Source organism: Dermochelys coriacea, chromosome 11, assembly GCF_009764565.3.
Source record: "Dermochelys coriacea isolate rDerCor1 chromosome 11, rDerCor1.pri.v4, whole genome shotgun sequence".
Lineage (NCBI taxonomy): Eukaryota > Metazoa > Chordata > Testudines > Dermochelyidae > Dermochelys > Dermochelys coriacea.
In genome coordinates this window covers 20,392,593-20,408,240 of record NC_050078.2, presented here as the reverse complement: position 1 = coordinate 20,408,240, position 15,648 = coordinate 20,392,593, and the positions used below count along the sequence as shown (strand labels likewise).

General features: G+C 43.2%; 1 protein-coding gene across 3 annotated transcripts in view; it reads right to left on the bottom strand.

Moving 5' to 3' along the window:
- Nucleotides 1-502: 502 nt before the first annotated feature.
- Nucleotides 503-15,648, bottom strand: part of HNMT (histamine N-methyltransferase) — a 32,212-nt gene continuing 17,066 nt past the window's right edge. For 2 of the 3 annotated variants that reach the window (XM_043505066.1, XM_038421822.2), the window contains 3 exons: nt 11,991-12,121; nt 10,652-10,745; nt 503-1,887 (listed from right to left, as the gene is read on the bottom strand). In XM_043505066.1, coding sequence (XP_043361001.1) covers nt 1,532-1,887; nt 10,652-10,745; nt 11,991-12,121 — 581 coding nt within the window. In that variant the 3' untranslated portion in view covers nt 503-1,531. The other variant, XM_043505067.1, reaches the window with a different exon arrangement.

Below are 15,648 nucleotides of genomic sequence, written 5' to 3'. Positions count from 1 at the left end.
GTGGCTCCGTGCTCTGCCCCGACCCCAGCACTGGCTCCGCACTCCGGAGCCGAGGGCGGTGCCTGCGGGCGAGAGCCGTGTGGAGCTGCTTACGTACTTCCGCCTAGGAGCCAGATGTCCTGGCTGCTTCTGGGGCACAGCGTGGTCCCCGGTGCCAGGGCAGGCAGGAAGCCTGCCTTCGCACCCCTGCTGTGCCACTGACCGGGAGCCGCTGCAGGTAAGCCTGTGCCTCTATCCCCTACCCCAGCCCTGAGCCTCCCCCGAACCCAGAGCCCCCTCCTGCACCCCAAAGCTCTCATCCCTGACCCCAACCCCCTGCCCCAGCCTTGACCCCTCCCACACTCCTAACCCCTCATCCTCAGCTCCATTGGGTCACGGGCATCAACAATTTTCTTCAACTGGGTCGCCAGAAAAAAAGTTTGAAAACCATTGCTATAGATGACACTGGGCCCAATCCAGCCCTGGTGTAACTGTTGAAAACAAGAAACCCACTGATGCCACATCTGTTTCATCCTTTAAGTTTTATTTTATATCTTGTACATTATGGAGGCCACCAGACACATGTAGCCCTTGTTACACAAGAGTTAAGACAAATGAGGGAAAACTGAAAATACAAACGTGAGACAACATTTTGATTTAAAAGATCAGCAGCAACTCATTCCTGTTAAGGATTTGCATGCTACCTTATTCTCTAATCCCGTGCTGCAGAGATCTGGGCACCTGATGTGAAGAGCCAATACATTTTGTGTGCATGGAAGTTATGATCACTATTGCCCAGGGAGTATGTTCATTTTGAGAAATGGTCTATGAGAGCTATAGCTTTACCTCCCCAGAATCAGTTGTGTATATGAATCTGATTCATGGGAAGGGAAGCTATAGGTGAAACAAAATCAATTTGGAAATACGTGAACAGGGGAGCTGTGCTATGGGATGGTGTTGATTAGTAGGGCAGCAGATGTATGCAACTAATTCCTATAGAAGATAACTAGAAATATATTATTTTGAAGGCAGTGTCACAACAACTTCAAAACCACATCAGTAGCAGAGGAACCAACCCAAAGATCGGTAGTTATGGGGGGAAGAGTTTTGTAACCTAGGTTGAGGAGTTGTATTGGAAATTTCCAAACATATTTCATTTAAAAAATATTTGGCTGTATAGCATATTTAAATTATAATTATATCTGTTCAAGGTCAGTATTACTCCTTACCCATCCATCAGAAGTGCATTGTTTTGTATTTGTTGGGCTTTGATTAATGGTGCTAGTTATATGTACTCTGATTATAGAACTGTCATATAATAAAGTATAACTTGCTGAATAGCAAGTTATGTATTAATATATTTTTGAAGAATTAGTAATGTATTAACGTGCATTTGTAACACCTATTAATATTAATTTCCTGTTTATAAACTTTCTCAGACATACCCTAGTAAACTTAATTTGTAGAGTATAAAACACACTCAGACATTTAAGTGGTTAACTGTTTGTATATGATCATTTGTTTTTGGACTGAGAAATCCAGTAGATCTTAGTCATGGCTCAATCACTATTGCACTCAAGTTGTTGTTAAAAAAAACCTTTCCATTTTTCTCCTCGCTGCATTCAGGCTTTTTTAGTTCTTCCATTATTTCATTTTTTAGGTCAAGAGGAGCAGTTTTACTAAAATAGCAGGTTTCTGTCAAAAAATCCAGCAGCAGCTCCCCCTCTTTGTTCCCTTTGATAAAACAATTAGTTATGTCCATAGTGGATGGAAGCTCATAGACCTGATACTTCAGCCCTATTGTATTGAGTTGCTCTTTGATGTCAGCAGATGAAACATATAAGCAAAGATCGTTTAGAGGTAAGCGAGGTCCATATTTCTTCCACAGCGTAGCCCAGCCACTGGTTCCTACCAGATTAAAATCATATTAAAAATAAGAGTATATTTAAACAAAGTTTCAGATGGATTATTTTTAGCATTATGGCCCCTATTCTGAGCTGAACCATTCAGGAGACACAGCCCAGGACCTAGGAGCACAGAGGCTATATGCGAAATAATTGCTACACTAAATGGGTAAGACCCCTGAGTGCACGTGGGCCTGCACACAGTGGAACCAATGCAGATGGGTGTGGCAGCAAAAGGGCAGGATCCTCAGAATCTGCATAGGAGATCCACACACCCCTGCCTCTGCTTCCCTTGTACCAATACCCAATGGGGTTTGGAGGAAGGGATAGGATGGATTCACTCTCTTAACCCCACTCATAGACAGCTTGTGCAGCATTAGTGGCCTCAGGGAGGATTCCGTTACAGACCCACCCCTTAACCTGGGAGCCCCGTTATGCACAGTTCATTAAAGGCCTGATCCTGTTCTACTGCTGTCAATGACAAAACAACCACTGATGCAGGACTAGGCCCTTACCCGGGACATATAGAAGCCTTGGCCCTGAAAGAATACAGGGATTATTCAGCAGTTTAAAGGTTTAAGAGTTTAAGGTTTGTTAATGATAAAACAAAGCACTTAGTTATATCTAATATTTATATAGGATTAGGCTGTGCAAGTTGCCTAGAGCCCAGAGTAAAGGATGGTACAGAGCCACACCACTTAAGGCTAGGGCAAAATTCTATCTCAAAGCTGCTTAGGGTACAAGGTGAGTATGCCTGCTATTACACCCCTTCAGTCCCATTACACAAGCTGATGAGGGACAGTCTTGGGTAGATTCCTCCCTCTCTGCACCTCTGCAGAGCAATCAGGGCCTGCTATTTTAGCTGGCTCTTATTCAGGCTGTATAAGGCAGTGGGCGGGGGGCTATGAGAATGCTCCTATAGCCTTCCCCAATCCTCCACATGCATGTAAGGACCAGCCACAATCTGCCCCATAGTGATCACGGGTTTGTACATACGTACATATTCACAGCAGAGACATACTTTGAATTAATGAGATACTGAGACTGTGGACATTCGAAAAAGAACAGTCAGGGAAGCTGATGACAATGCAGGATTTATTTCTTTATTCTCTCTAATCTCAGTTCCATGATTCAGCATTTCCAGTGTAAATCATTTATCAGAAGGATGACACCACCCTGATTGGGTGGGCCTGAAGTAAATCCAGGCCTAATTGAGGACTTCTGAGAGATAGGACTCTAAATTCCCCTAACTGATAACATTCTCCAAAACTGGCTTTGTCTGTAAACAGTTACCTACAGTATAATAAATAGTTCAGTGATTTAGAGGAGACTTTGATGATATTTTTTTCTCACCTGGTTGAAAATGAATGCAGAGCACTAATTGCAGAAAAGTTGCTGGTGTCAGTGTTCAGTGACTTGGTGCCGTTTCTGAGCAGAGCAATTACATACTACTTGAATGAAGCATTATTATAATAGCTCTCTGTAGGCGCAACATTTGACACTACTTTTGTTTTCAAGATGATGTTAACTTAATGGGGTTTTTTTTGACTTGTGATTAAAAACACTACAATTTAACTCTTGTAGCTGTCCCGGCCTCTCAAAGTACAGAGTGACTGAAACCTTCATAGAGTGACCACATATCATTATTAATTCTTCTCTTTTTAGTCCCAGGGTTTTTTGTTTGTTTGCTTTGTTTTCGAGGGAGCTATATTTTGAAACTGCTTTTGCCTATTTATTTTCTTGTAGTTTTCCCATCTCACTCTTCTCTTCCCATTTCATTCTCTCTGTAGCTCTTCTCCTTCCCTTCTTTTTCCCCCCTCTTCCCTTAGTTTTATTTATTTTTTATTCTTTGCTATTCTAAGCTGCCTCTGATTCAGTTTTCCTTTCCCTTGTTGGTTCCATCGATTACTGCTCTTCTCTATTCCATTATCTTCCTCCATTCCTTGTCACCAGTCCACCTCTCTACAGGTTAAAGGCCACTCTAGGTCATTACAAAAACTAATATCCCCATACTAATTTCCCCCTACTGTTACTCACATCTTCTTGTCAACTGTTTGAACTGGGCCACTACAAAAGTGATTTTTCCTGTGTTGGTATTCTACTGTTAATTGAATTGTCTTGTTAGCACTGACCCACAACTTGGTAAGGCAACTCCCATCTTTTCATGTACTGTGTATATATACCTGCTACCGTATTTTCCACTTCATGCATCTGATGAAGTGTCTTTTAGCCCACGAAAGCCCACTTGTTAGTCTATAAGGTGCCACAAGGACTCCTCATTGTTTTCACTCTAGGTCAGAAATCCTACCTTAGAGACTCTTGTTCTGACTCGGGTGGGAGGGCTGGCCTATCAAAAATTGTGACACATAACTCAGACTTTCAGACACAGCAATCACTACCGTCCACATATGTTTTCTAATAGCCCTACTTGTAGATATAGACTGACTCATGCAATCATGAATTATGAGTTGCATTTTCAGAGAGAAATACAATAAGAAATAATACCATGCAAAAACTGTAACGCTGGGTGAGGACTACAAATATTTAATGCATTAGTTCAAATTTGTAAAAATTCCCTTTGACAGTGTTCATTCCCTTTTTAATGTTTGCTTCCCATGAATATTCCAGTGAATACACTTACTGGTAGCTTGAAGGGAGTCAAGTGAATATCCCAGAACATTCATGGACAAGAAATTTCAAATTCAGATTTCTGGGTATTTGTGCCAGGAACCTGATTTCAAGAGTTATGCTCGTGCAATCAGGGAACTGAAACATGTCACCTGTGTGTCTGATGTAAACTATTGTAATTTTAAATATGGAATACTTGCACTGAACAGCTTACTAACAAGCTACCAGCCAAAAATGATTCACAAACAATTCTGAATCGTACATCTATGAATTGCCTGAAAAAAGCACAATTTTCTCAAACACAAAAAGGGGTGAGCTTCATTATTTAAAATATACATTACAAATTTTCCCAAATCTAATAAAAACAAATTTTTAAAGCACTGAGGCCCAGTTCCTCAAAGATAGTTAGCTGCCTAAGGGCCTTGCCAAAACAATCATAGGTGAACGTTTACATATCTTAGCAACGATTACATGTTACTGTATCCTAGTGTCAGAAAATCCCATACAACTATATGAGAAATTTCCCAGAGGGTTATGTTAGACTCCAGTCATGGTAATGCTAATAAATCCATAGTCATCTGATGTCACAGTACTGTAGAATCCTAAGGTATTCTGTTTTTCCATTTTGCTATTGAATCGATCATACAGTATCTCAATCAGATGTGAAACAGCCAATCTAATTTTGCAGATGAGATTTTCCACAAAATGATATTAAGGAAATGGGCAGTTAAAAGGGGAAAATGGACCATATGTCCGCCAACACCTGTTGTATGGCATAACAGAGCACCATTGCTGCCGTTTGCTTAATGCCACATGTGTATAGGAGTTACAAGTCTTTGTGCCATATTTTGAAACCTATAATGCATGAATAGCTTCACTGATATCAATGGTTTCAGAGTAGCAGCTGTGTTAGTCTGTATTCTCAAAAAGAAAAGGAGTACTTGTTGCACCTTAGAGACTAACAAATTTATTTGAGCATAAGCTTTCGTGAGCTACATCCGATGAAGTGAGCTGTAGCTCACGAAAAGCTTATGCTTAAATAAATTTGTTAGCCCTGTCTACACTAGGCGTTGAGGTTGAATTTAGCAGCATTAAATCGATTAACCTTGCACCCGTCCACATGATGAAGCCCTTTTTTTCGACTTAAAGGGCTCTTAAAATCGATTTCCTTACTCCACCCCCGACAAGGGGATTAGCGCTGAAATTGGTTTTGCTGGGTCGAATTTGGGGTACTGTGGACGCAATTACATGGTATTGGCCTCCGGGAGCTATCCCAGAGTGCTCCATTGTGACCGCTCTGGACAGCACTCTCAACTCAGATGCACTGACCAGGTAGACAGGAAAAGGCCCGCGAACTTTTGAATTTCAATTTCCTGTTTGGCCAGTGTGGCAAGCTGCAGGTGACAATGCAGAGCTCATCAGCAGAGGTGACCATGATGGAGTCCCAGAATCGCAAAAGAGCTCCAGCATGGACCGAACGGGAGGTACGGGATCTGATTGCTGTATGGGGAGAGGAATCCGTGCTATCAGAACTACGTTCCAGTTTTCGAAATGCCAAAACATTTGTGAAAATCTCCCAGGGCATGAAGGACAGAGGCCGTAACAGGGATTCGAAGCAGTGCCGCATGAAACTTAAGGAGCTGAGGCAAGCCTACCAGAAAACCAGAGAGGCCAACGGCCGCTCCGGGTCAGAGCCCCAAACATGCCACTTCTATGATGAGTTGCATGCCATTTTAGGGGGTTCAGCTACCACTACTCAGCCGTGTTGTTTGACTCCTTCAATGGAGATGGAGGCAAGACGGAAGCAGGTTTTGGGGATGAGGAAGACGATGATGATGAGGTTGTAGATAGCTCACAGCAAACAGGTGGAGAAACCGGTTTTCCCGACAGCCAGGAACTGTTTCTCACCCTGGACCTGGAGCCAGTACCCCCCGAACCCACCCAAGGCTGCCTCCCGGACCCACCAGGCGGAGAAGGGACCTCTGGTGAGTGTACCTTTTAAAATACTATACAAAGTTTAAAAGCCAGCATGTTTAATGATTAATTTGCCCTGGCATTGTGGCTCTCCTGGATATACTCCCAAAGCCTTTGCAAAAGGTTTCTGGGGAGGGCAGCTTTATTCCATCCACCATGGTCGGACACTTTACCACTCCAGGCCAGAAGCATGTACTCGGGAATCATTGTAGAACAAAGCATTGCAGTGTATGTTTGCTGGCATCCAAACAACATCAGTTCTTTATCTCTCTGTGTTATCCTCAGGAGAGTGATATCATTCATGGTCACCTGGTTGAAATAGGGTGCTTTTCTTAAGGGGACATTCAGAGGTGCCCGTTCCTGCTGGGCTGTTTGCCTATGGCTGAGCAGAAATGTTCCCCACTGTTAGCCACGTGGGGGTGGAGAGGAGGCAAAATGTGACCTTGTAATGAAAGCACATGTGCTATGTATGTAATGTTAACAGCAAGGTTTACCGTGAAAGAGAATGTACCCATTGTTCTATAAAAATGTGTCTTTTTAAATACCACTGTCCCTTTTTTTTTCTCTCCACCAGCTGCATGTGTTTCAAGGATCACAGGATCTTCTCCTTCCCAGAGACTAGCGAAGATTAGAAGGCGAAAAAAACACACTCACGATGAAATGTTCTCTGAGCTCATGCTGTCCTCCCACACTGACAGAGCACAGACGAATGCATGGAGGCAGACAATGTCAGAGTGCAGGAAAGCACAAAATGACTGGGAGGAGAGGTGACGGGCTGAAGAGAGTAAGTGGTGGGCTGAAGCTGAAAGGTGACAGCAACGTGATGAGAAAAGGCAGGATGCAATGCTGAAGCTGCTGGAGGATCAAACTAATATACTCCAGCGTATGGTTGAGCTGCAGGAAAGGCAGCTGGAGCACAGACCGCCGCTACAGCCCCTGTGTAACCAACCACCCTCCTCCCCAAGTTCCATAGCCTCCTCACCCAGATGCCCAAGAACACGGTGGGGGGCCTCTGGCCACCCAGCCACTCCATCCCAGAGGATTGCCAAGTAACAGAAGGCTGGCATTCAATAAGGTTTAAACTTTTAAAGTGCTGTGTGGCCTTGTCCTTCCCTCCTCCACCACCCCTCCTGGGCTACCTTGGTAATTATCCCCCTATTTGTGTGATGAATTAATAAAGAATACATGAATGTGAAGCAACAATGACTTTATTGCCTCTGCAAGCGGTGATCGAAGGGAGGTGGGGAGGGTGGTTAGCTTACAGGGAAGTAGAGTGAACCAAGGGGCGGGGGATTTCATCAAGAAGAAACAAACAGAACTTTCACACCTTAGCCTGGCCAGTCATGAAACTGGTTTTCAAAGCTTCTCTGATGCGCACCGCACCCTCCTGTGCTCTTCTAACTGCCCTGGTGTCTGGCTGTGCATAACCAGCAGCCAGGCAATTTGCCTCAACCTCCCACCCCGCCATAAATGTCTCCCCCTTACTCTCGCAGATATTGTGGAGTGCACAGCAAGCAGTAATAACAGTGGGAATATTGGTTTCGCTGAGGTCTAACGAGTCAGTAAACTGCACCAGCGTGCTTTTAAATGTCCAAATGCACATTCTACCACCATTCTGCACTTGCTCAGCCTGTGTTGAACAGCTCCTGACTACTCTCCAGGCTGCCTATGTATGGCTTCATGAGCCATGGCATTAAGGGGTAGGCTGGGTCCCCAAGGATAACTATAGGCATTTCAACATCCCCAAATGGTTATTTTCTGGTCTGGGAAGAAAGTCCCTTCTTGCAGCTTTTGAAAGAGACCAGAGTTCCTGAAGATGCGAGTGTCATGTACCTTTCCCGGCCATCCCACGTTGATGTTGGTGAAACGTCCCTTGTGATCCACCAGTGCTTGCAGCACTATTGAAAAGTACTCCTTGCGGTTTATGTACTCGCTGGCTTGGTGCTCCAGTGCCAAGATAGGGATATGAGTTCTGACTATGGCCCCACCACAGTTAGGGAATCCCATTGCAGCAAAGCCATCCACTATGACCTGCACATTTCCCAGGGTCACTACCCTTGATATCAGCAGATCTTTGATTGCATTGGCTACTTGCATCACAGCAGCACCCACAGTAGGCTTGCCCACTCCAAATTGATTCCAGACTGACCGGTAGCTGTCTGGCATTGCAAGCTATTGCCACTATTGCTATTGCACAGGGCTATTGCCATTCGCTTCTCAACTGTGAGGGATGCTTTCATCTTGGTATTCTTGTGCCTCAGGGCAGGGGAAAGCAAGTCACAAAGTTCCAGGAAAGTGCCCTTACGCATGCAAAAGTTTTGCAGCCACTGGGAATCGTCCCAGACCTGCAACACTATGCGGTCCCACCAGTCTGTGATTGTTTCCTGAGCCCAGAATCGGCGTTCCACCGCATGAACCTGCCCCATTAGCACCATGATGCCCACATTGGCAGGGCCCATGCTTTGAGAGAAGTCTGTGTCCACGTACTCATCACTCTCGTCACCGCGCGGATGTTGCCTGCTCGCCCGGTTTTGCTTTGCCAGGTTCTGGTGCTGCATATACTGCTGGATAATGCGTGTGGTGTTTAATGGGCTTCTAATTGCCAAAGTGATCTGAGCGGGCTCCATGCTTGCTGTGGTATGGCATCTGCACAGAAAAAACACGCGCAATGGTTGTCTGCTGTTGCCCTGACAGTGGGAGGGGGCGACTGACGACATGGCTTACAGGGTTGGCTTACCGGGAATTAAAATCAACAAAGGCGGTGGCTTTGCGAGAAACTGAATGGCTGCCTAAAGGATAGAACTCAAAACCTCAAGGATACAACTCAAAACTGGGTTTAGCAGGCTGTCAATTTCACAGAGGGAGGGAGGAGAAAATGAATACAAAACAAATCATGTCTATTTCTTGTTTTGAGCCACTTCATCTATCTTTATACATCATGCTGGCAGCAGACTGTGCAGTATGACCGCTAGCCATTGTCACCTCCTGGGTGCTCAGCAGAAGATGTTGCAGTATGACTACTGGCCATCATCTTCCGCTGGCTGCAAATTAAAAGACAGTGCACTGCCGGTAGGACTCAATTGCCATGAGATGAAACAAGGGAAATGACCTGGCTGAGTCACTCTCATGTTTGCCCAGGCGCCCAGTTAAAAGAGCACCCAGGACTACGTCGACGATGGCTACCAGTCATACTGCACTGTCTGCTGCCAAAAGGCAATAAACTGCTGTTGTGTAGCAATGCAGTACCACGTCTGCCAGCACCCAGGAGACATACGATGATGGTTAACTGAGTGGGCTCCATGCTTGCCATGGTATGGCGTCTGCACAGGTAACTCAAGGAAAAAGGTGCAAAACGATTGTCTGCCCTTGCTTTTATGGAGGGAGGGAGGGAACGGGGGCCTGACGATATGTACCCAGAACCACCCGCGACAATGTTTTAGCCCCATCAGGCACTGAGATTTCTACCCAGAATTCAAATGAGCGGAGGAGACTGCAGGAACTGTGGGATAGTTACCCACAGTGCAAAGCTCCGGAAGTCAACTGTTGCCACAGTACTGTGGACACAATCCGCCGACTACATGCACTTAGAGCATTTGTGTGGGGACACACACACTCGACTATATAAAAACATTTTCTACAAAACCGACTTCTATAAATTCGACCTAATTTCATAGTGTAGACATACCCTAAGTCTCTAAGGTGCCACAAGTACTCCTTTTCTTTTTACTGATATCAATGGCACTGCTTAATTGAGTAAGGGTGTCAGGATCAAGCCTGTTTAGTTCATTGTCTGTCTATTATGAGTTTATCACTATCCTTGTTTACAAATGAAGTTGCCAAGATTCTGATTTGTGAATTTCACAAAGCTCTGTTTTTATTTTGTGGGCTTTGAGGCATACAGTCTACTGCATGTAAAACATAGATCTCATACACACACACACACACACACACACACACACACACACACACACACCCCACCATGTAATTCATGTCTAGTTGGCTGGCAGTTCACTAAGCTACGAGCTTAAGTTCTATAGTACAGCAATTAAGTTGAGAACTGGCCTATGATGAACTCAGATGTGTGCACACGTGAACACATGCAGTCTTCATAGGTGCACATTCAGATCTGCACTGAGTGTGGAAGGAACCCACTTAGGATCACCTACCTGATACAAGAATAATAAGGAGCTTAGCCTTAGCTTCCAGCAGACTGTGAAAGTATTGAATAGTAGCAGGAATATCTTTTACATAGTAGAGCATCTGGAAATGAAAAGAAATACTGTAAAATAAATACTCCAAGAGATCTGCAGAGGCGGCTGGAAGCTCCAGGGCTCATTTAAAGGGCCCAGGGCTCCGGCTGCCGCTCCCGCAGCAAATCCCCTGGCCCTTTAAATCGCCAATGAAGCCCCTGGGGCTCCTTCATGCATAATTTGAATGTGTCAGATGTGAGTTAATTTAACGAAGCTCTTAGCCTTTGTAAAACAAAATATTCTTGGATGTGATTGCAAAGAATTATTAAAATGAAACAAGGTAACCCTTCTCAACCATGAGATCACAGGTTCTTAAAACACATTGCCTGGCCGGGGAGGTCAATTTTAAGCTCAATTTAAATCACCGCCGGAGCCCTGCTGGCACTACTCCAGGGCTGCGGCAGCAGGGCTCAGGTGGAGATTTAAAGGGCCCAAGGCTCAGGCCGCTGCAGGGAGCCCCAGGCCCTTTAAATGGCCGGTCTGGGGAAGCCGGTCTGGTCTGGCACGGCGTACCGGCTCTGAATAACCAGGCTATGTGGTGATTTCAGCACAGAAGTGTTTAATTTAATATTTGTTAACGTTCTTCCCTTCCCCCTTCCCGAAATCCTTCTGGCAATGCCTGGTCCACGAACGTGCCTTTCTGTGACTTCACTAATCATTCTGGGGCTTTGTCTTCACTGGACCCTTGTCTTTTTACCTTTTTTACCTCAGAGTAACTAATAGAGCTGAGTTTTTCCAAGGTAAAACCACAGTGGAGACAAGCTCCAGGTAAGGTAGGCAAGGTCAAGCCCAGGTGGGAATATAGTGCTCACCTCACCTAGTTTAACTGATGGTAAAACTACAGTGCCTTGTCTCCACTGTGTTTTTACCTTGGGTTAGCTCACCTGCATTAGTTACCCTGAGGGGGAAAAATACACAGACTTTTAGCAGCGAAGACATGGTCTGTGATAACTTCAGTGAACCTAGAAGTACAAAAAAAATTTCACAGAGAGGAAAAATTTAAAAAAGCATCAGTTAACTTTTATTTCTCAGCTGACTGCCACCCTTAGCCTGGTTAATGAGGATACTGAACCCTAAAGTTGCCTTGCTGTACCTCAGTTTTCATTTTTGCAGCTCATTTATATTTAAGTAGGTTGAGTTTATTTCTTTATAATTCTTTACCTTCCTTCTCATTAGAGTGCACAATGAGGTCACTGACCTTAGGCATATTCTGTAGAGACAGACATAAACAACATTTATTATACATTGCTTTTACCTGAATCATGTGAATAAAGTCCCATTTCTTAAACTCTTTTTTCTCGTTCATTCGACTTTCGTATTCAGACGACGTCTCCTTATACCAGGTAAACTTTATGTTCTCAAGGTTCAATGTCTTAGCTACACGTTCTAAAATACAGAGAGGATGATGTTTAGTCTATCTCATTTGAGCAAATGTGGGAAAAAATTCCATTCAAAATTGTAATATAGCCAAAAGTTACATGTTGGCATCATTTTAATGTAATAACAGAATATTAAAAATGAAGCCTATATATTATAGTATGTGAACAAATAAAGGTAATAAATAGTAATGATAGGCACAGTTCTGTGAGGGACTGACTGGTCAGGTCTTTGTGGGATGAAATACAAATGGGATCTGATGTCTTTATCTTTAGCACTCTTAGCTGTAGAGACTTTTCAGTAGAAATGAGCAAAAATTATGTTTAGATCCTTATTCCAGCTTCTCCAAGTTTTGAGTGTGTTCAGAGCCAAGCCTTTTGTTCAGGGTCTTGTATTGAAGAGTGAAAGAAAAGGAGGGTATTAGAGTGATGCTAATTTTAGGAGAGTAATAAGAGAAATATTTTCAGCATTGTTTTAATGTGTGTAAAAAGACTGAATATTAGGAAGAGGGAAGTGTGTTTTAAAAGTGGGTTCATTCTGACTCAAGGGCCTGATTCACCACTGCACTACCAGTTTTATGTAGTGTAACTACATTGTTTCCAGTAGTTATATCAGAATAAAAACAACAGCACCATAGTGGTAAATTCAGCCTAAAATGTGCAACACTTGTTCAGAAGAACATGCTTTGTTAAAATCAGCACTTTAACACGGCTAATCAAAGTGTTTCTCTTCTTAGGGCTTTGATGATGATATATTCCAGCAGAATAGATGAGAAATGCTCCATCAGTGCTTATGTTCTTTTCCTTTACTAGTGGAGATGGGCTACCATTTTTGGATGCTGCTGATGTTACTCTGTTCTCTTCAATTAACCAGTCACTGGTCTCTGTGCCCACAGGTCAAATCTAATTTGCTATTTTAAACTCAGCCATCATTTAGCAGTCCATATCACTATTGCAAATAATCTGGTACAATCTGATTCAATTTAATTGCTAGACAGTTTGTGAGGAGACATTAGGAAGAAAATCGGATCACTCACCAACCCAGACAGCGTAGTTTCTTTATGTCAAAATCCAAAAAGGCAAACTGGTTTGGATAAAATAGGAGTCTCCACCTAAAAATTCATCTGAACCCCAAACTTTCCCTTTAGCAGTTCTGCAAAGTTCTACTAATTCTCTCCCCAGTTTATTCCAGATTTGCATGGCAGTTCTGTCTTCCAAGGTCCTCTTCCTGGTTTCAGAAACCCCGAAATACTACAAGAGATAACAGTTCTTCTGGCTTGAACTGAAACTGGAAATATAAGGCTCTTGGCAGTACAAAGGGGCTTTAATGTGTAAATGAGAATCAGACCCACAATGTTTAATGGCTGTATATCAGAGAATGTTCTGCTGGCCAGGAAACTCAGAGGATGTTGCAATCTAGGTGGAGGCTTTATTTGGAGTCACAGCGTAGACCCAAGCTCATCTAGGGTCATGGACTGATGTGCTTAGTTTAGAGGATTAGTTTGTTCCTCCCAGAGAGTGAGTAGCAGATGAGACTGATAATTTGACTTCTGAATCAACAGATTGTCTTTCCAATTCTCCAGGAAGAGAAATTGGGGCTAAAAACCTAGGTTGATATTTGTTGTGAACATGGTTACAAATCAACAGAATTTTAATTAGAAATTTAGTTTAGTATTTAATTTTTAGTTTAAGAACTCTTAAAATAAGGGAAACAACTTAATTTTTCCTACTTACCTTTTCCCAAAAAAATGCCCCAAATAGGATTATACAGCCAATTAACTGGTTAGAGATTAGAGGTGATCACAAAGTACACAAAGATTTCATGAGAGCCTTGTCTTGTGTAGTGTGCATATCCCATAAATTCAGTCAGTTCTCAGAGAGAGAGAGAGAGAGAGTTTCCAGAAGGATCAGAACTATTGAATGCTTACCAAAAACAAACTGTCAAACTTTTTGATGTCTGACCATCAATAGTCTAAATCTGGGGCAATCTAAAAGTTAGTAGGGAAGCTTGCCCTATAACTCTGAGACAGACAATTTTTTTAAATTAATGGTTGCCTATGAACCCCCTTTTGTGCTCATCTCCTCACATGTCCTATGTACTATCTTTAAAATGAACAGAAAGCTGTGTGATGGAGGCAGCTAGTGAAAAAATGATGTGCTTCCTGCAAGTGTCTTGAGGTTTCCCCAGGTTTTGAACTTACTGTAGGAAATAATGGCGATTTATCTAGGATTTCCTGAAGAACGTCTCAGACTGTGCAAGTTTGTGTATGCAAGTGTTGCTGTAGCCATGTTGGTCCCAGGATAAGAACGTAAGAACGGCCATACTGGGTGAGACCAAAGGTCCATCTAGCCCAGTATCCTGTCTTCTGACAGCGGTCAATGCCAAGTGCCCCAGAGGGAATGAACAAAACAGGTAACCACCAAGTGATCCATCTCGTTGCCCATTCCCAGCTTCTGGCAAACAGAGGCTAGGGACACCATCCCTGTCCATCCTGGCTACTAGCCATTGATAGACCTATCTTCCATGAATTTATCTAGTTCTTTTTTGAACCCTGTTATAGTTTTGGCCTTCGCAACATCCTCTAGCAAAGAGTTCAACAGGTTGACTCTGCATTGTGTGAAGAAATGCTTCCTTTTGTTTGTTTTAAACCTGCTGCTTAATAATTTCATTTGGTGACCCCTAGTTCTTGTGTTACAAGAAGGAGTAAATAATACTTCCTCATTTACTTTCGACACACCAGTCCTGATTTTATAGACCTCTATCATATCCCCCCTTAGTCATCTCTTTTCCAAACTGAAAAGTCTCAATCTTATTAATCTCTCCTCATATGGAAGCTGTTCCAGTCCCCTAATAATTTTTGTTGCCCTTTTTTGGACCTTTTTCAATTTCAATATATCTTTATTCCAATATATCTGTACATAGTATTTAAGATGAGGGAGTACTATGGATTTATCTAGAGACAATATGTTATTTTCTGTTTTATTATCTATCCCTTTCTTAATGATTTCTAACATTCTGTTAGCTTTTTTGACTACTGCTGCACATTGAGTGGATGTTTTCAGAGAACGATCCACAATGACCCAGAGCTCTTCTTTGGGTCACCGACTTATCTGTCTGTCTGTCTCACCAACAGAAGCTGGTCCAATAAATGATATTGTCTCACATACCTTGTCTCTCCAAGTTTTTTCATGTTAAGAATCCTGCATTTTTAAAGGTGTCCTCTAAGCCTAAGGGTATATCTATGTTGCAATTAGACACCCGCGGCCGGCCTATGCCAGCTGACTCAGCCTTGCAGGGCTCAGGCTAAGGGGCTGTATAATTGCAATGTAGAAATTCAGGCTCAGGCTGTAGCCGAAGCTCTGGGACCTTTCCACCTCTTAGAGTCCTAAAGTCTGGCCTCCAGTACAAGTCCAAACATCTACACTGCAATTAAACAGTCCTGCAGCCCAAGCCTACAAGCCCAAGTTAGCTGGCACAGGCCAGCTGCGGGTTTTTAATTGCAGTGAGACATACACTTAGAAAGTTAGCATTTTTAG